Source organism: Passer domesticus, chromosome 1, assembly GCF_036417665.1.
Source record: "Passer domesticus isolate bPasDom1 chromosome 1, bPasDom1.hap1, whole genome shotgun sequence".
Classification (NCBI taxonomy): Eukaryota; Metazoa; Chordata; class Aves; order Passeriformes; family Passeridae; genus Passer; species Passer domesticus.
Window position 1 is genome coordinate 139,240,597 of NC_087474.1, and position 22,006 is coordinate 139,262,602.

Below are 22,006 nucleotides of genomic sequence, written 5' to 3' on the forward strand. Positions count from 1 at the left end.
GGTAGCTGGAGACGGTAGAGAGGCAGGGATTTGTGGAGTTTGTGTTTCTGATTTATCCTTGGAAGGAAACTTGTACTACAAGACAAGGAGGGAGACCATACAGAGGAGAAGAAGGTTTGAGCTGAAACATATTACTTGTTTTCCAATTTGTTTTTCAGCATGATCTGCTCAGCAAAGACAGGTACACTTTAAGGTACTTGAGTGAAAAAAAGGTGATCTTTCGGACCAGTGGAGAGGTTTTCTGCTTCTCTCTAAAAGAAATTTTCCTGAAGTGTGGTAAGAGGTGGGAGGACACTGACTTTGGCATAAGCCACAGAGCATCTCTTTTTCCTTGATATTATTTAAGAGTTATCACAGTGAAGAGGACAAATATTAATAACCTGCAACAGGCAATGGAGAAGGTCACTGATTTATTACCACTGACAGTGAATATTCAGTAATATCTCTGCCCAAAACAGCCATCAATCCTTTACAAGGAGAATTCCATGGAAAGATTTGAAAGCATAGAAACAGGCTTGTATTGTTTTACGGCTGTCCAACAAAGGAAATAGGTATTTTGAAGATGAAATATGAATTTTATTTTTTAGTATTCCTACACTGTGGTTCATGAAACTCCATAACAGTGCATCAGAAAAATTACTCTGATGCATGGGTATATGGCTAAGCTAGCACAGGTAAAATTGATAAGAACACACCATGGCAATATTCAGCTCTTGACTAGCAGCCAGTTAGGGAATGAGGGAAGCTTAAAAGAACAGAGAGCCTGTCTGTTTATTTGCCATCTTCTGGGAGAATCTCCTCTTTTATACCAAACTTCTTCTAGACAGCTGCAGATACGGCCAGCAGCCCTCACCAGATTGTACCTCTGTGAGCAGCAGTTGTCTCTTCTCTGTTAGCAGCTTCTTCACATGTCCAGCACAGCACTGTGCTGCACTGAGTGCTCCCAGGCTGCTGTGAAAGCCTCACTCTTCTTCCTCTCGCTGTGGGTAGAGGAGTGGAGCAGTGAAAGCTGGTGAATCTGGTGCTCAACCTGGTAAAGCCCCATGGACTGGCAAGCCTCCTCTTGCTGGGTATTTTTTGTTGTTGTTGTTATTGTTGGGTTTGTTGTTGTTGTTGTTTTTGGTTTTTTGAGCTGTTCAGGATGTTTGTCTTGCAGTGACTTGGTCTTGGGTCTGCCATGGGCAGTTGGTTCCCAATAGTATAGTGCTGACAGCTGGAATAAAAGTGCCCAAAATATATTCACCAGCTAGCCACAAAAATATGACTTTGTAAGTTTGGTACTTTGGGAATGTGTTCTCAGATGGTCGAGCAAGGGTTAACCAACAGTGGGAAGATACAGAGGTCTGTGGCAGAAGGGCTTAGCCTGCTGGAAAAATGAGGTGTTAAATACCAAATGTGGTGCAGTAAACACCATCCTGCTTCTAGAGTGAAGACAGGAGACCTTGCAGAAGGCCCAGAAGATAAACAGAGAACCATGGGAGGACTGTATGAGGAGCAGCCATGCAACCACAATACAGACTGGTCATGTAAAAGCAGCAGTGGACACAAATATGTAGCTGGAACTAGAGCAAAGCACACAAGTCCAGGCTGTCATCACCCCAGGAAAGCAGCACAGAAGCTTTCAGTGTGGATGAAGGGGTGACAGCAGGCTTGGATCAGTGCATGGTATCACATATACAGCCTTTGGCTTTGGGGTTTTTTGCTTTTTTCCTTCTCACTGAAAATGAATGAAATTTTGCTTACATTTTTATTTTAGATTATATGTTGTGGGGTTTTTTTGGTTTTTTTTGGTTTTTTTGAAGATGAGGCAACTGAACCTCTTCACTGTTAATTATGGCTTTTGTTTGAAACAGTATTTTAGAACACTGTTTGTGAGGGTAGGAGTGTGTTCATAGTAGATTTTATTTTAGCAAGAGTGGGATCCTTTTTGGTGGATCTCTTAGTAGATTTATTTTCTGATTATCAGACTAGAGATATTGAGATATTGAGATCTGAGGATCTAAAGTTTCTGAATCCAAAGTACTATTGAACAAAATGTTATTCAGTGGTTCTGTTTCTTTAGTACTCCAACTTTACTTTTCAAAGGGATTGGTAAAAATTACACTAAATTGAAAATATTTAATGTATTCCAGAATTCAATGACAGCTAATGAATGATTATGGAGACAACTCAGTTTATATGGTCAGCTAATTATATACTTGTATGATATGTAAACATTTTCCTCACAGAATTCAAAGACTTCAAATCACAACAAACACTTTTTTTTCTTATTTCTGGAGTTGCTTATGGACAACTGTGAGTCTAGTGAATTTGCAACTATGACCAAATATCAAAAATTGCTACAAAGGTATAAAATATGTTAAGTGTCAGAATGTAGGAGAGTTTATTTTGGGGTGGGACTTCCTGAGACACTGATTTACCATTTCCTTTGGCATCATGCTGTTACTGGGTTGTTTAGCTATGTCTTGTGGAGGCTCTGCCACATTGTACTTGGTTCTTTAACGTGCCATCAGCCACAGCCAAAATGGCTTTTCTTAGAGTTTAGTGCCATCGTCACAGCTGTTCAGGGTGAAAAGAAAGGAGGAATGAGTTAGGCCTCTGATAAGTAGTTAAGAGCCAGAAAGCCCTCTTGAGCATTCTGTTCATACCAAGTTCCTGTAACAGCCTTGCAACAAGGATATTTCTCTATTCTCTAACCCTGACAGCATGGCTTCTGATTTTCTAAAACATCAGTGCCAGAACTGGCATGTGTCCTTGAGGTCCATTTGCCTCGTGTGCTGAATGAGCAGGCCTGAGCAAGAGGAGACCCCTAGCACAGCCCTGTCTGTGGTGATGTTCTGAGGAGTAAAAAGATACCTGGGACTGGTGATCTCCAGATTTAACAACAGTTGCCTCCAGCAAAACATAGTCCCATTTCCAGTGGTGTGTGCTGTTTCCAGTGTTCATCTGTTTCTGACTAGAACACTGGAAAAACTCTAGCAATAATACCATCCAGATGCCCAGAAATTTAATTATTTTGTGGCCATTTTTATAAACACCAGCTATTTCCATCTCTTTCCTAGATCAAATGTCCTTGAATTATGTATTGGCCATTACTGGATAATACTGAACACTGAAGTAAAGTGGGGCGTTTTGAGTGCAAAGACTCATTTTGGCGTATGCACCAGAATGTTGTGTCTGCATTTGGGGCTGCTAAGTAGGATACACACAAGGAAAAATAGATTGATGGTCAGAAAAATACATTATGTGCAATGGTCGTGTGGGAAAGACTGAAAAATAATTAATAAAATATCTTTATTAGAGAGAAAATATTTATTCAGAATTTTCCTTTCTGCCAGTGAATAGCTCATGGTGGGAAAGAAAATGAATTATCTTTCAGAACTGAAGCATTTAGGTGCCTTCTGTTCCTTATCTGCTTGTTAGGTTTAGGGCCCTGTTAAAATTGTTTTCAAGTCTTAGTTACTTCACCAAGAATAACAGTTAAAATTTTCACTGCTCCAGAAGTTCCACTCAGATTCAGTTAAAACAGTTCTTTGTTATGAAAGTGGGTAGCTCTATCCATGTCTTGCACACCTAGGGGAGCTCTTTACTAAGTTTCATTGTATCACCCACTCCAAGACTGAATCCAGCTCCTGTGGGATGCTCTCAACCATGACAGTAAAGGTTTGGGGGAGTGTAGAAGGAGCCTCTGTCTGAGGAAGCCACCACTGGGGAACACAGCCAGAAAATGAGTCTCTAGCATGTCAGTCTTAGTTTTCTGTTTGTGGCAGAGTTAGCCATGGATTTTCATTATGCATTAACAGGCTCCTGGTCAGGAATCATCTCTTAATGTAGGAATTTTGGCTGTCAGTTTGTTCTTCTGTATGCTAAAATTGCTCCAGAACCTATGGCAAGCTTCTTTCCAGTCCCCAGGAGTCTATTCTTACAAACAAGATTAATCTTGCACTGGTATCTTCACGTTAGCAACCATGGACTGTCTTCTGAAAAGTAAGCATGAGTTGTCACCAGTTCACATTTATAGTTGCTGTTTCTGAAATATATTTTCTTCTCTCTATTTTAATTATCCAAGATTTTCTGAAGCAAGAATTCCTCAGACTACAAGAATCATTAAACTTCTGAAAAAATGGCAAAGGAGCACTAAGTGGAGTAACAAAAATATATTTGTGTCCTCAAACCTGTTTCTGCTGACAGGCTGAGTGAAACAAACTTCCTTTTCTTGCTTTAAAAATACTTGATTATTATAAATTGTTGTCAATGTTGACTTTGGATTTCAACTAACAATAGTTACAAATGCTATACAGGGACTGCCAACTGCTGTGTTATTGTGTAAACCTTATTTCTTGAGGTTGTAGGTATTATTCATTGCCCGTGTGTCTGCATGTTTGTGTGTGATGGAAGGGAAGCAATGCTGCTGGGTGACTGATGTGGTTGGAACACATCTTTTATTGTAATCAAAGAACTTATCTCCTTTTCTCCTCTTGCAGTGTTACATCCTTGCGTGTCCCTCTGTTTCATGAAGATGAAGAAAATGATTGCATGTTTCCTTCTGCTATTTGCACACACTCTGCTTTCCACTGTCATGGCAAAGGATCTCCCCGGAAGACATTTCACCCGCAGAAGGGACGTTAACACACAATCTCTGCTGGGTAAGTTGCACACAAAATACCCCAAACACCACTACCAAAAACTGTCTCAAGTACAAATGATAAAAAGCATAAGCAGCTGGCCAAACCTTGGCTGAGCTAGTCTATAACAAAAAGGAGATTTCCATTTGCCAGCAGGTATGTGACCAGGTAGCAGCTGTTGAAAGAAGTTATTTACTTTTGGGGATACCAGATTTACTTCATGTAAGTGATATTAAATAAATATTTGCTACTGGACTGTTGGCTTGAAAAAAAAGAAACAACATTATTTTCAGTGTTTAGATGAGATACATGCTGGTCCATGGAGGTTCTGTCAAATGAGCCTTTTACCATGCTGGGAAGTTTTACCTGTCTGCATGTGTGTAATGTGCATAAAGAGGATTGAATAGAAATCTGTGGCTATTGGAATGAGGCTTGTCATTACATTACTTGATGCTAATCCCTCTAATCCCTTTATTTTGTCAGATTTATTTATAATGAGTAATTTTTTATAATGAGGTAGTTTTTTCCTCTTTTGCCAAAAATCTTAGGACACGGTGTATCAGTTTCAGCTTGTGGGCTGTCGTGTTTTAAAACATAAGGTTCATCTCTCTATTGTTGGTCATCACTTGTGTATCACAGTCAACTTTTTAGTTTCCTCACAGTTTGTGACTTAGAATAACTGTCATTTGCTAATTGTTTAAAGTAATTGTCAGGTTATGAAAACACAGCATGGATAGGGTTTGGACACAGCCTATCATTAGGGATTAATGATTTCCATCAGTTGTAGATGTCATCAGATACCTCTCTCCAGCCACTGGGAGATGGTAAGTGGACTCCATAGAGGTCACCTAACCCAAGTGAACATGAGGAATGTGAATTTCCTGCAGAAGATACATTGGGAAGAAAGCAAGAATATGGGAGAATGGGTAACAGAGAGGAGTGCAGCAAGTTTTATCAGTGAAATGCTTTGTCTAAATAAAATGTAATCCTTTAAATGATGTAAAACTACATAAAGTACCATTCACAATCTGTTAACTTAAAAACATTGGTTTTCAATTCCAATAGGACAAATTAAAACAAAATATAACAGATTTCCTTTTTTTACTAATCTTACTCAAAACTAATAGACACAGTCCTGAAACACTTGGGGTTCTGCTACTGAAGTCTGAAAACCACAGCTCTGGAGATCTGATTCATAAAAAACCATGGATGTAGGACAACAAAGAGAAATATCCACCTTTCTTAACAAGAATCTCAAACTTTCTAAAATCCTACATTCTAAAATGTGATTATGTAGGAGGTCTTCCTGAATATTTTAGGATTCCTAGCAAATACCCTAAGTGAACTTATTACTTTAATAAATAAATTGCTCATCTCTCCAGAAAATGAGTGCAGAGGCAAGGTGTTATGTGGAGAAAGTGAAACATTTCACAGTTGCCATTTTCCCTGTGATTTTTAAAAATTCCTTTTATAGCGTCTCTTTCAAATTTAAATAGTGGGAAATATATGAAAGGGTTTAGCACTCAGTATAAATCAAAACATACAGATTAAAATATTTATTTCTTGTTTCAAAAGCCAAGAGATTTCTGGTCCCTGCATTTGGAAACCACTGGATCCCTACTCAGTTTGGCATGTGCAGGATGCAAACAGTTCTGGCTAAATGAACCTCTTCAAGACATTAAATGATGCAAAAAACTTGGAACATTCTCTGAGCCAGCCCATAAAAGTACGTGGCAGTTTGGAGTCAGACTCTTGGGCCTTGCACTCTGTTTCAAGAAATTAGGTCACCTGCTTACGTGCAGCAATGTATAGAAACAGTGGCATGGTGAAATCATGCCTCTCTGTAAAGAACACAATATTTAAAGTGCCACTGTGCTGGAAAGTTGAGTGTTCCATAAATGGCATGAGAAAGAACAGGGCCAAAACACGATCTCAGTGACATCAAGTAATAGACTTAATAAAATCACTCCAGAATTCCAGCAATTTAACAGGGATTAGAAGTTGTCACATTCTATCTAGTATGCATATTAGAAGTAGTGGTGGTGATGACAATTGCTGCTGTTGTGTAAAGACTTGCTTGGCAGGCAAAATGGAGCAAAATAGCTGCAAAGAACCAACAGGTACCTGGAAAAGTAATAAAAATAAGGTTGGGGTTGGATTTTTTTTTGGATGGAAGTCTCTTTTTCAGGACTAAAATGAAAGTTTATGCTATGTAAGTATAGCAGTATTAAAAGAATTTTATTCTTTTTTTCTTCTTTTCATCATTTTTAAAACAAAAGTGTATTGCTGTGATCACTGTTTACTGGTAAAATACAGTGGTGTCCAAGTACAGAAGTAAAAGTTGTTGTTCTAGGAGACTGACAAGTTAAATAAGTAAAATGGAATGGATGAAAAATTCTGTGGAATTGTCCATATAGAGAAAAAAGTACTTTGAGATCCAGGTTTAGGAGGATTTAATTTTTCATCAGCCATGCACTAACACTTCATAGATTTCTTAATAGTCTTGTTAGATCTAATTGCTTATATATTTTAGCAAAGTCTTCTGGAGGAATGAACTGTGTCTGAAAATATATATATTTTTCTTATTCATCAATTTTTTTAACTAAATCTCAATGCACATTGTTTTAATTTGGCAGGTCTTTGCATTGCTTATTGCTGTTTAAAATGATTATTGCTATAGCTAGTAATTTCTATGAAAGAGCTGAAATATTTTGTTCAAGGATCTATTGGAAATAGAATTTTAGGAACTCTCACTATGTGGCCCTTGAAAGCCAAACTGCTTTCCAGGTTTTTCTTTTATTAAACACCGAGTCAGATTTCCAAATATAAAAAACTTGTCAATTGTTCCAAATTAATTAACTTTTAACATTTTCTTAAGTCTTTCTTGCAACATATTACATTATACATATATGTATTTCAAGTAATAGAAGAATTTGTATTATGTTGCTAAAAGATGCTGTTTTCATGCAGGTATATTTATGTTTTGAATAATTGTTTCCATAGTTGTGCAGGATCTTGTGAAACAACAGAAAGATATAAGATGTCAGTGTCTCTTTCCTGTAGCAGATAAGAGTCACCTTTCCCCTTATCTGACATATGAACTAGATTTTGCTTTCTTTTTCCCTTCATCAGTACTTTGATCCAGAGTTTGGATCAAATTTGGCTTATCCTGATTTGTGAAACGTAAATAATATTTTGTTTTTTTCTAAAGAAAAGCAGTGATATACTTGCTGCATGGTTATAAAGATAAAATGATGTCTGTTAGATTAGCTGACTCCCTTCAGATATAATGAAAATGGACTTTTGCACCTAAACAGACTGATGAAGAGCAAGGTCAGTTGCCCAGAGTGGTGATTTCCATACCATGTTTGCAAGGCTGGTTAGAAGTCCACAGCACCTTCAGCAGGTTTCATGTCTAGAAGCAACAGGCATCCAGTCCTTGTAGATCCAAGATGTAGTGCCTTTTTGGTATTTGAAGTTGTGGGGTTTTTTTCTGAAGCAGATCTGGGACTTAGGCCCTACTGCATTTTAATAATTTATTACAAAACAAAGCAAATCAAAATTCCCACATTGTAAAGCAACCCCTACAAGTGTTTATGTTTGCTTTTTTTCTTGATAAAGTCTGTTCTGGTAAACTGGGCATGTATTTAATTTCATATGGGCGTACTTCTTTGGAAAGATCTGAAGTAAGAAGATCAGTAAGATCTGAATGTAGAATACTATTCTAAGCAATAACATTCTTTCTGTTCCTTAGGAATATAAAACGCAGCTACATGATTTTGAAAATAACTATGTAAGGAGAAAAGTTAATTTAGGGGGCATTCCTTTAGATATTACACGATACCAGAAGAAACAACAAAAAATTAACAGATACTTAAATTAAATAATTTAAAGATAATTAAAACAGAGGCCAAGAAGGAAATGTACTTGGCTCCTGTTTAGTGGAAGCTGCTGCAAAACTCAAATGCCTCTGTCTGCATTAAATAATATTTTGCAACAAAATATACAATGATCTGTCTCTTGCTTGTGTATGTATGACTCCACTAATAATACGAAGTAATAGGAACTATGTGGAACACTCACCAAGTTTATGAATCACTTGCTAGAGCCAGTTAAAATTAATCCAAGGATTCTTATCTCCAACCCAGTTCTTAAAGTTGAGTGTATGTAACTTTAGGGCTTAAGACATTATCAGGTTAAACATTCTGAGTTGCTTTAGGAGCAAATCAGAAGGGAAAGTATGTGACAGAAGTGAGCCCAACCCATCATGCTTCTGTGAAGTGAAGGTAAGATTCCTGTTTAATTTTGGTTTAATTCATTATATATTTATACAGTAAGGGCTGACCAGAGATCTCTGAATTCTCCTAATGTGGACTGTTGAGCCAATGTGGGATGCTTTCTGCTGTAAGGAGCTAATTCACAGCCTCAGTGTATGTATGTGTTATTTCTTCACATAAATGCAAGCCAGACAAGTTTTATGTCCTCAGACATAATCCTGTCAGAAAGTAGAATTATTGTAACTGAGCCCTGTACTGCAATTGAAATGAGAATTATGTCACAGTAACTATATGTGTTAGACATACTGTACTGCTATAGTACTGGGGGAGATGAAAAGTCTTCCATGCAGCAGATGAAGGTAGGAAGTGGTTGCAAATTACATCTTTTGAATTACCACATAAGTAGTTAAAATACAAGCAAGATCCTAGCCAAGTTTTTGTAAGGATACAAAGTAATCAAATACCTATCCATTTATTTACCTATCAGTTTTCTATTCAAAACATGATATTGCCATATAAATAGAAAGACGTTATATTTGGAAAGAGAGCAAACGAAGCATTTTACAGCCTGCAAAATCACCTGTTTTTTCCTTCCGAGGTGTATAGATACATACTACAATCAGCAATATTAGCAATGGTGTGTTTTGCTTCTCAGTAGTGCTTGTTTCAATAGCTGAGAGGCCATCCATGAACTTTATGCTAACTCTCAAAAGTTCAACTTCCATCTTAATCTCTCAGCTGTTGGCCTCTCCCCCACAGTAGCTGCTTTTTCAGATTCTGGGGTTTATGCACAGTAGAACACCCTCTCTCTGTGGGTTTGAGGCTTTGTAGCCTGGTTTGTGCTAAGGCTGTGCCTCCCCAGCCCCTCACAGAGGTCTCAGAGTCTGAGAAAGAGAGATCTGATCAGCAACCATATCCCTGCCCAGCCAGTTGTTCCTGCAGCAGCTGTTATCCCTTAAACAGCCCCAGCTAATGAGCCATGAGGACTAGCTGGGACCGTGGCAGACCTCAGGGATTTATGTCCTAATCTGAGGATGCTCATCTGTAGCCAATTATCATGGAGATCAGAAAGTTTGGATTTTGATCTGTGCTAGCAGTTTTTAACCACAGAACAACATTCTGCTTGCCAACTGTTGTATTTAGTATTCATTATGAATTTTCATGTATCGAAATCACATTCACTTTTAAGTCACCTATGGGGTATTTCTGTAATTTAAATTATATGGAATATAATCTGATTTCCAGCATCACAAGACATTTGATTGTATTTCTTTAATGTGTATTCCCTCTAACAAAGCCTTTTCCCTCTTCCCTCCTTCCTCCCTTCTTTCTTTTTTTGTTTTCTTATTCTTTTAATTTGCCCCTCCTCCACCATTTTATTCTTATTTTCCTTTTTTAAAGGTAATTTGTAATATTTCCACAGGATGAAAGAATATCTGCTGTTACAGAAAAAAACTTGAGTCATGAACTAAACATCAAATGATCTTTGTATTTCTGAATTTGTTTGTTACAGCCCCCACAAATTACTGTGAAATACCATTTCTGTTTGAAAAAGAATTTTCCTTGACAATTATTCAGTGAGGAACATTTCTGTGAGTAAAAAAACTGTTGTTATGAGTATATTCTCAAGGAGCTCAAAGCCTCCACTGTGTATTATATCTTGAAGAAAAATCAGGCCAAAAGAAAGAACACTGACATTCAGAAATGTGCTGGTTTTGACTTCATTTTGAGCACTTTGCCTTCTTAATTTAAAAAGTACATCTGTACAAAATTAATTTGAATAATGGAAACAGTATTTGCATGGCTTCAAGAACATCTCATTTTATAGGCATGAGTAATCAAACACTATTGTGGATGAGGACAACATACTTTAAATTGCATTGGAACCTTGAAGACACCATCTTATTTAAGTACTGCTGAAGTGGAAGAACTGCTGGTTCACCAGTAGACATGATGTCCCACATGTTTTGGGAGACAGGGAGAATGGTATACAGCACTATCCCCTCATGCTGTTTCTGAATTTGTTCTGGAAAAGAATCTAATACTTAGACAATTACCAATAGATAGAAAAATGTGGTTTCAGGTCAGCTGATCAATGAGTAATGTTGGAGTTGCTAACAGCTTTCCCTGTAAACAAATACATGGGCAACTTTTAAAAAAAAGTATTGATAAAAGTTTTTAAAATGTTAAGGTAATGTCCCGAATGCAGGACACCACAAACTCAGGTCACATTTTTTCTCTAGATTGTCTTTTTTCTCTAGATTGTCTATGCTGCTGCTAACAATTGTTTACTTTCTATATCCATTCTTTCTCTTTAATAATTTCTGTGTCACCAACAGCACCCTAAGTAGCTCAGGGAAGACAGGAGTCTCAGATCTGCAAGCAGAAAGATAAAAAGATCACCTTTTCCCATATAATCACCTTTTTCATGTTGGTTGTGATTTGATGTTTTACAGGTGAGTGCAGGAAAAGATAGTCACAGTAAGTGCTTCCAGGCTGGCTGTGGGAACAGGATGCAAAGTAGCATTACTGTGTGTACTATGAGTTTCTTCATCGTGGCTCAGAAAATGAATTCCTCATCTCTCATGGGTGTAAGCTATCCTTAGCTGAGAGCACATGACATTTGTTTCTGTCAGAAAGCGGTGGGTAGATTTTCATGTTGCCGTGTGCATGGGGATATCAGGATACTTTATCCTTCTGTGCAGGTGTTCTACTGCCTGCAAGGAAAGCAACCTGCTCCCTGGTCCTCCTGACCATGAAAGCATGTTTGACTCCTGTCAGGAAACCAAACAGTTTCTGTCTCAGAGCAGCTGAAATATGCAGAAAGAACTAAGAAACTTGAGACTATCCTTACACCATACTTTGGCTTCATACCAGAGAAGCACCAGTGTAGGTAAAGAAATGAAGAAATACTATGAGTCAGTTTTGGGACTTTGGATTCAGAGAGACTTAGTGTTAATAATGACCTTGTTATTTTGAAAAGTGTGACAGGGAAGGAATAGAAATAGTGAGGTGAAATGAGAACAAAATAATATACCACTTTAGTCACTGCAGTGACTAATAATGAAGCATTTGCATGTAGAAGGAAATGGAAATCTCTGGACAGGAGCCTCCTGCTGTATAGTTGTCCCAGAAATTTTGGAAGTTCAGAAAAGATTTTGTCAGAGGCAATAAAGAAATGTCTGGAGGCTGTGTTCCATTTAGAGATTGTTCCCAGATGAAGAAATTTGTAAGGAAAAATGGGTGAGCTGCCAAACTCATAATGAATGTTTGGGTTAGGGCCATAGGCCTGTGTGTCTGGGGAAAGATTCACAGTAAGGATAGGGCCAGAAAGTACAGGGGCATGTCTTGGATTCATAGCCTGTCCCAGAGCTGGGAAGAGGTGGCATCACCCGCAGAACCAAGTGTAGCATGTATGTGGGCTAGGAAAGGGGTATTGAGCAGTTTCTAATGTTTACTTTAGGAACTAGGTATGATTATATCTGAAATGTGCCATACCATACTTTGTCCATCTTTGAATTAAAATGAAAAAAACCTAAAAGGAGTGGAAGCTAACTTGCTCAAAATGTCTCACTAGAGACAGAAGTGCTTGGAATAAATGCTCTTCGTCATTTATTCTTTGCAGCAATCACAATCACGAAATGTGTTTCCCAAAGCATTTTGCACTTGGTATGTTTATTAATTAATTCAAAATTTGGCTACTGTTTACTTGTATAATTTTATGACAGGAAGATTAAACATTCTTAATGACCTAGGAAATCTTTTGGAATTATCTGAGAACATGTCAAACACAATCTTTCTAGCTGGATGTTTAGCTAGGGAAAACCAGAATTATGGACTTCAATAAAAAATTATTTGACACCCAGGAAATTCATAGATCTTTTAACAAATTTTGTAGGAGTTATGGAGAGATTTATAAGGAAAGAAGTTGTAAAAAGAAGACAGGATTGAGGGAAAATGAAATAATAAAATGGTAAAGAAAGGAGAGACATTTAGGAAGAAATTGTAAAATATGCTAACAGGGAGAATAGTTTTCTCCCCCTTTTATTTACTCTTGCATAAAGACTTGTTCTGTTACTCAAAGATAAAATCTAAAAAGACACCTGGTGTTACTGCTGGCAGTGTCACAGGACATATAATTATTGCATATGCATTACTGGGGAGTGAGCTAAGAAACACAAAATATTAAAATTACTATTAAAGACTGCTCAGATAATAATTATTCTATGAACTTATTTTTTCTTAACTCTTTTTGCTTGATGTCATACTCTATAACATCTTCCCTGAGCTAATATTTGCTTGTTATAAATGACTTTTTCACAGTGTAAACTTTGTTGTAGTGTTTACCAAACTGAGCTGATCTCCTTTTGCTTTGCATACAGCAATAGCCTTCTGTAATATTTATCCATTCTCATCTATTAGGATAAAGCCAAGTAAGTAATATCTAGATTAAGAAAAAGAAAAAAATATTAAGGAGTCATAAAAATGTAGGACAATACCAGAAAATAACTAACTCATTTTTAAACAAGCAGTTTTTTCAAGACAACCAACTTGCAAAAACTTTTGAAAAATGACCATCTAAAACATTAGTATTTGAATGTGTTCAGTTTGAATATGCCCAGATGGAAATGTTTGAGGAAATGAAACAGTGCTGGGCACATTCTTGGGCATTGGACCTGCACCATTATTGTTGCTGTTAAATGGCTGGAGCTGTCTCTGGCCCACAGTGACTAGCAAGCACCATGTGTGGTTCAGAAGGTAGAGAGAATAATCCCTACAGGGATTATTCCCAGGAGGCTTCTTGCATGCAGCCATTCTGTTTGAGCAGGATGGTGAGTTTAACACTGTGGATGGAGCCAGCTGGCCTCTGAGCTTAGCTGGTACCTTAGACTGCTCTCTGGCACTGACTCCAGTGGTACAACGTGGTCTGCTTCTGTGCTGGGGGATACCCTGAGCTCACAGACCAGTTCTGTCCACAAAGGATGGATCCCTGGCTCATGCTGCTTCTTGTATCATGCCTGAGGACTGCTTGAGAAAATGTGAACTGTCCTCAGACAACAGTATCAGGAACTATTCTAATGATTTAACAGTCTAGAGAAGTCAATTCAAATGCCCAAGAAAGCTCCCTAGTGCTACTTTTGTTGTATTAAGGGAATGTAACATTAGTGAAAAATGAGAGGATAGAAACAGGTTCTCAGACACAGACCCTGGATGGATGAGCAAAATCAAAGCACTGTGAGCTTTGTCAAAGCCAAAACAGGCTGAGCATTATTTGCCTTGAGAAAGGAATAGAAGGAAACCTGCAGTCATCAGATAAAATGATTTAACTAGATTTTCAGCTTTAGAGGAAATGAAGATGCTCAATATTATTTTAAGGGGTTTTTTTTTGTATCTCTCAGTAATTGGATCCTAGCTAGATTCTTCCTAGTAGAACTGAAATTTCCTTGCATTGTTAGTTTTCCAAAGGTGCCATCACTGTAGCTGTCATTTACAAAGTGGATATTGAGTAGAGAAGGACAACATATTTACACTGACTTGATCTTTCCTTCTGTCTTTGTCTTCCCTCTTCTGGCTTCCCCTTTGGAAAACACAACCCACACTGAGGGGTTTTTAACTTTTGTGTTGGTAATGAAAGACCTCTGCTGACTTAGAAGTAGGTTTATGGATGAGTAGCTCTTTTCAGTGAGTATGTCAATTTTCATAAGACTGAAAGGGAATTACTTTTGGTTATGAAGATGTTTGCCAAAGTTGTGAGAAAGTTCACTGTTCAAAATGACAGCTGGTCAGAGGAAGAAATTATAGTTTATAGGACAAACAGAGAACCATGTAACTGCTAAAAAGCTATCACTGAAAATTTATCTGAGAGGATGAGTGTTTAGATCTGTCAGTCATTACTGCTGATTGCCACTCCTCAAAATACCACCAAGCTGGATTTTTTATCTGTAGAAAAGTTACATATTATTTTTCACTGAGCCCAAGTTAAATCAACTTTAATAATTACAGAGTTTTAAAAAACAAATCATACCAAATCAAAAGACAAAGATTTTAAATACATCTTAATTTGGAAATGTTTGGTATTTCTATATATAGAACTTTACTGGTCAAAGTAGTTTTTAAAAACACTGTGTTTCATTCAGCTTAATAGATTTTTCCAAAGTAATTCAGCACATTGTGGTGTGTTTCTGACCACCAAGGCTCTGCAGGCTTTTTCTCACCAAGATTCATTCCAGACTTCAGAATAGATGAATGAGTCTCTTCAGACGGGGATCCAAATCTTTATATTCCAATTAAAAGGATTCAGCACCATGGCTGTAGTTCTGATTTTTTTTCACAGAATCACAGCGTGGACAAGGTTGGAAGGGAGCACAGAGGGTCATCTGGTCCAACCTCCCTGCTCAAGCAGGGCCGTCCCAGAGCACAGGATTGGGTCCGGATGGTTCTTGAATATCTCCAGTGAGGGAGACTTCACCACCTCTCTGGGCAGCCTGTTCAAGTGCACCCACACAAATAAAGAAGTTTTTCCTCATGGTCAGGTGGAACTTCCTGTGCATCAATTTCTGCCCATTGTCTCTTGTACTAGTGCTTGGCACCACCATGAAGAGCCTGGTCCATTCTCCTGACACCATCCCTTCAGACTGATAGACATTGATGAGGTCGCTTCTGTGTTGTCTCTTCTCAAGGCTGTACAGGCCCAGCTCCCTCAGCCTTTCCTCATAACAGAGATGCTGCAGTCCCCTCATGATCTTTGTAGCCCTCCTCTGGACCCACTCCAGCAGCTCCATGTCTCTCTTGTCCTGAGGAGCCCAGAAGTGGACACAGCACTCCAGATGGTGCCTTGCTTGGGCTGAGCAGAAGGCAAGGTCACCTCCCTGGACCTGCTGGCAATGCTCTTCGTAGTGCACCCCAGAATACCTCTGGCCTTTTTGGCCACAAGAACACCATGCCAGTTCATGGACATTTCACTGTCCTTCAGGACCCCCAGGTCCTTTTCTGCAGAGCTGTTTCCAGCAGGTCACCCCTGTCCTGCAGGTTGTTCCTCCCCAGGTACAGGATCCTGCATTCACCTTTGTTGATTTTCAGATGGTTCTTCTCTGCCCATCTCTGCAGCCTGCCCAGGTCATTCTGAAGGGCTGCACAGCACTCTGGGGTATTGGCTGCTCCTCCCAGCTTTGTGTTGTCAGGGAACTTGCTGAGGAGGCCTCTGCCCCTTCACCCAAGTTATTGGTGAAAAGTTAAACAATACTGGGACCAGTACTGATCCTTGGGGGACACCACCAGTGACAGGCCTCTAACTAGACCTTGTGCAGCCCTGAGGGATCTGCTGTTCAGCCAGTTCTCAAACCACCTCTCTGTCCACTCACACAGTCCACACGTCCTGAGTTTGCCTGAGAGGATTTTGTAAGAGACAGCATTGAAAGCCTTGCTGAACAAGGTAGACGATATCCACTGCTCTCCTCTCATCCATCCAGGCAGAGGTTTCATCATAGAAGGCAATTAGGCTGGTCAAGAATGATTTACCTTTAGTGAATCAATGATGAAATGTTTCAAAGGAAATAAAATAGCATTCATTTTACCCTTCATTCTCACCTGTCCTTCCCCTCATATGCACACACATATTCTTAACCTTTTTTTTCTGTAATTATCCTTCTTTCCTCTTGGTCTGCTCCCACAAATCATAAGGCTAAGAAATAATAAGAAATGCTAAGGCATTATCTTTGTATTGCTGGAATCTTCCATGTTATATTAGTAAAGATAATTTGTAATTTTTTATATATAAGTTAATTAAGGTAATAAGGTGGAAAATAGTTATGTCAGGATATCTGTATCCCATTAGAACTGGAATTTTGTTTCTCCTCAGCTTGGCTTATATTCAACCTGCTCTGATTTTGAAAGAATAAGCAACCCGAGCATATTCCTACGCTTATGAATAAAGCTGTACTGCAGACTGCACATGAATAAATCCAGGCAGTCATTTTTATTGTCATTAAAGAGCATTTTTATTCTATGCCAAAAAAATTTCTTGGTAATCTATGAAAGAGGCTTCTGAGTTAATGAGTGAAAACAAGCATCTTTCTCACCCCCTGCCTTGGCAGAAGTGCATGGTGAGCGTTCGTCAGCAGTCACAAGCGAATTTGTTTAAAGGACAGTCTACAGAGAGACGTTTTTCCAATTGAGTCTTTGATTGGCCCGCTTGTACTAGTGCAGTATGGCATGACCTTTGATTGTACAGTCAGACACTACTTTTCCACCAAACCTTTGCCTCATTCACTGGACAAGATGGATGACAGTGCACTGGGAACTGAATTGCGTTTGCGTTTGGCAATATAGGAAACTACTGATTAGGGGTGTCTCATCAAAATGAGGATGCCACTGCAGTCTAATGAGCATTCTTCCCATCTTTAATCTTTCAAGCCAGGTATAAAAACACAACTAACTACTTCACAGGTTTATTCATAGCCACAGGAATTTAAGAAGAGGAGAACAATGATTGAAGCCATAGGTGTATCTGACCCTATATTCTGTCTCTGACAGAGGTCAAAAGTAGATGCATGTGGAATAATTTAAGGAGAAGAAAATGCAACCTGCAGTTATTCCCTGAACTGCAATGCTTTTGTGACCCAGGGATTTCCTAATGTGGAGGAGTCTTTAGTATATACATTAAACCTCTGTTGCTTTCTTTTCATCAGCATCCCATCAAGGTCCTTTTAATAGTTTTCCATATGCTGTTTTCTTCTGTGGCAAGTCTGATAGCTCAACTCACAGGTTTACCTCAAGCCTGTCATGTGCTGGCTTCCTTTGAATGGTCAGTCTATCCATTCTCATCATGCAACTCATGCATGTGTCTCCTATTTCTTACAGTCTATCAGAAAGGTGTGCTGAGCAGAAGCCAGAGGATATACCCACAGTCCCAGAAAGCTCTTAGGATGCCTAGAAGGCAGCCAGCCTTCACTTCTGCTCCTATCCCTAATAGCTTGGCCTGCCCATCTGTGCCATAGTCAGATATAGACATACTCTGTAATATTTCTGTTTCAATGACTCTTGGAAAAAAAGGCTTCTGACAGCTGACATGGATTTCAGGGAGTGTTCAGTATGAGTGTTTTTTTGGCTGAGTAGAGTGCCACTGCAGACAACAGGATTTTCTCTCTGATGCAACCATATAATTTCTCTGTGATGCTGAGCTAGTCCAATACATGAAACTTTCCCCAGATGGGTATTAATTACATGTTTGAAATCATGACATTTGATTTGTAGAACTGCTGAGCATTCCCAGCTGCAGTTGACATCGTTGAGAACAGTACTTTGTACATGCAAAGTGCTGCTTAGTGCCAACTTCCTTGAAAAATCAGTCCCTTCACATCTCTTATCAGTCAGTGCAATTAACAGATGCTTTTGACATGTATTTCTTTGTGTTCTGTTTTCTCTATTTTTAATGAAACACTTATGTCTTCCTGACTTGTCACAGTATTAGATTTCTAAATTCTCAGGCCCTGCCACACAAAGCATCACAGTGCAGCCCACTTAAATAGTTAACTGATTCAGAGAGGATTTCCACCCTTGCACAGGGAATGAGGTCAAAATCTCAACAATGACACAACTGGGTAACGCACAAGTACCTGAAGAGTGACATTTGACAAGGGCATGTAGTGGTAGGACAGGAAGGAATGAAGTAATAAACTAAAAGAGGCCAGGTTTAGATTAGATATAGGGAAGAAATTCTTTACTTCAACTGGTTGTCCAGAGAAGTTGTGAATGTCCCATCCCTGGCAGTGTTTAAGGCCAGGTTGGATGGGGCTTTGAGAAACCCGGTCTAGTGGAAGGTGTCCCTGCTTATGGCAGGGGGGTTGAACTACATGATCTCTAATGTCCTTTCCAACCCAAGCTCTGTGTGATTCTGTCTCACCATTCCACTGCCATTAAGCATTCTGAGCACTTACCTTACACACACAAAAAAACCCCCAACATATAATTATCAAGTATCAGGCAGTTTTTGTTATATACTGGAGAACAAATTTATATTGCCCAAGTAGTCTTAATTGTAGTATGTCCTATTTTTCCTGAATTTTCACAGCACTTGTCAGAGTGTTTGTTTAGACAGTAAACCTGAACCTGTTTGCTTTTTGAAATTGTAAAGTTTCTTTTTTTCATTTTCCTTGTAGAAAACACTTGCAACAACAAACGTCTGGACCTTGTTTTCATCATTGACAGCTCTCGCAGTGTGAGTCACTATGACTTTGAAAAAGTGAAGGAGTTCATTTTGACCATCTTGCAGTTTCTGGACATCAGCCCTGATGCCACGCACGTGGGTCTGATTCAGTACGGCAGCACCGTCAAACAGGAGTTTTCACTGAAGACCTTCAGGAGGAAGCAGGACATCGAAAGAGCAGTGAAGAGGATGATGCACCTGGGCACTGGCACCATGACTGGCCTAGCTCTGCAGTATGCAGTGAACATTGCATTTTCAGAGACAGAGGGGGCTCGACCTCTGAGGCAGAATGTGCCCCGAATTATCATGATAGTGACAGATGGGAGACCTCAGGATCCTGTGGCAGAGATTGCTGCTAAAGCACGTAACTCAGGAATCCTGATTTTTGCTATTGGAGTGGGAAGAGTGGATATGAACACTCTGAAGTCCATTGGGAGTGAACCACATGAAGAACATGTGTTTCTGGTTGCTAATTTCAGTCAGATTGAAACACTGACCTCTGTCTTCCAGACTAAACTTTGTGGTAAGATTTTTATCTATAGATTTGGATATATAGATGAAAGTGAAACAGAAAAAAATATGCATTATAATTAAACTTTTTTTTAAAATATGAAACCTTATCTGTTAGAACATATGTATTGAAGGGAGATTAGCCAAACAACATCCAGAATAGCAGTCACACATGTGGGGAAAATTCATGCTACTGTTAAGTGCCATAACATGTGATTTAATTGCTCGTGGTCATAAGCAGTTAGGCACACACACATATCATTATTTTCCTATTTATTGCATAATAGCAATAAATTTATGATCTCTGCTACTTGAATATTAGATAAGTTTTTTCATCTCTTCTTTTTAAGTGTGATCTCCCTTAGTAGTGAAATTTTAAACTGCTTAACAGTCTTTCAGTTATTTAAACAGTCTTGAGAGTCCATGGATTTCTCTTTCAAAGCTTACATACTAATTATATGCAAAGAATAATTTCTGTATATGCCTTGTGACTGAAATGAAACACAGACTTAGCAGGTTTTACATTCCATCTATTTTAAATACAGGAAGTTAGGAAAAGCTGTTACAGTGACATTATTCATTCAGACAATAAGGTAAATATTTTAATAGGCATTAACTTACAGCAGAGATATCACTTCCATCTGTAATTCCCTGATAAGGAATTACCTTTTGCAAATATTATGGCATTTGTAATTAATTTTATTTTAATCTGTGTGCTTAGTAGACTTTTTTATTTATTCCCGAGATAAATAGGAAAGTATTCAATACAAATTTGGCATCAAGCTGATGTATTTTCACTAGAATTCAGAACAAGAATGCATGGTAAGATTAAATAGTCACTCATGTCTAGGGATGCTTTTGCCAGAAAAGAACTGCAGTTTATTGTAAGGATAGTCTGGAGAATTTTCCTTACTTGATCTTTTCCAAAATTGTTTCAAAGAGCAGCTGAACTGTCTCAGCACAAAACACCAACACAGACATTCATCAGATAACAGATTTTTTCCCATTTCTTCCTTGCTGTATTATTAGCTGGCATAGTAGGATATATTTAAAAACCAAGAAAGAGTAAACTAATCATGGATGGAGAGTTTAAATGGAATGAACAGCAAATGCTGATTTTTTAGATTGTGTTTTAGAAACAAATCCAGTACAAATACCATTTACTTAGTTGGGACTTTTTTCTGACTGGTCAGTGTTCAACAAATTTGTTAAAGTTTTTTAGCTCACTTTTATTCAAAACTATGTGTTCCTCAGTAAAGCTACTCCCTCCAACTGCTGATGGAGGACTATGGAGGTGACAAGGGTAGCAGTTGCCTCCTGCTTCCAGGGAATGCCTCCACAGGATTTGCTGTGAGATCCTAAGACATGTTTACAGACCCAGGTTCAACAGAGAGTTTAAGCTGTTAGATTCATATGGATTTCAACATAAGGTACTAAATTGGAGATAGGATCCATAACATTTTATTTGCTCTTGATTGTGAAGCAGCGTTCAGCTTGATGAATTTCGAGAGTAATCATAGCCTCTGCTTCCTAGAGCACCCACATTCCTCCAGGAAATGTGGTTAGTTTATGTCCTCCCAGATGTGGATCCAGAGACAGTATCATTGTAGCTGAATGGAACATCTGGACACCTTGTTTCTTTGCTAAAGCAATTAAAGGCACCCTTCTGGTCAAGTCTTCTGGAATGCTGTCTGCTGTGCTTCGTGTAGAAAAAGGGGAAGAGACCTTGGCCCCTGAGCTGTCCTTGTGTCTGAATCACCCTTATGTCTGTGGAAATGTGTCTCCATGGTTCCTGTGATGACAAGAGAAAACCATGGCCAAATGGTGAAGGTCTGTGGGGAAAACAAAAGTAAGCCAAATTAACCACTATTACTAGTGGATGGGGGAGACTGCTAAGTACCCAAGACCTGTATTCTGAGAAGAATCCCTGTAAACAGGATGTGCTCTATTCTGTTAAGTCAGAGGTTCCCTACAGTTGCTGCCCCTAACTGTTAAAGGTTTGGGGATGTCAGAAACACCAGTTGAAGCCAGGACCCCTTTTTATTACTAGTTACCAAGGTAAAACAGGAGCAAAGAGTATCCTGAGGGATCAGAGGCATGAAGAATAAGACAAGAGTTGAAAACTCAGAAAAATGTCAGTGGAAATGGGAACAGAATCCAGGAAAGGAGATGGAGATCAGATGAAGTATGAGAAAGACAGAACTTGGGATGGAGCAGTCAGAGGCAAATAAAGTCTTTATTATATTCCTGTAAAGTAAATAGTGGTGTCATCCCTATTTTACATTGGAGGAATGGAGACACAGAAACAGGCTTAAGTTTGTCGAAACCACCCACTAACTTTAAATATTTGACTCAGTGCAATCCCTGGTGTGATTTTCAGGCATGCAACA

General features: G+C 38.7%; 1 protein-coding gene across 8 annotated transcripts in view; it reads left to right on the top strand.

The window, feature by feature from the left end:
• MATN2 (matrilin 2) overlaps nucleotides 1–22,006 on the top strand; it is a 67,979-nt gene that overhangs the window by 5,453 nt on the left and 40,520 nt on the right. For all 8 annotated transcript variants that reach the window (XM_064392536.1, XM_064392585.1, XM_064392552.1 and 5 more), the window contains exons 2-3: nucleotides 4,485–4,646; nucleotides 19,060–19,629. In XM_064392536.1, the coding sequence (XP_064248606.1) occupies nucleotides 4,514–4,646; nucleotides 19,060–19,629 (703 nt within the window). In that variant the 5' untranslated portion in view covers nucleotides 4,485–4,513. The remainder of the gene's footprint in view (nucleotides 1–4,484; nucleotides 4,647–19,059; nucleotides 19,630–22,006) is intronic.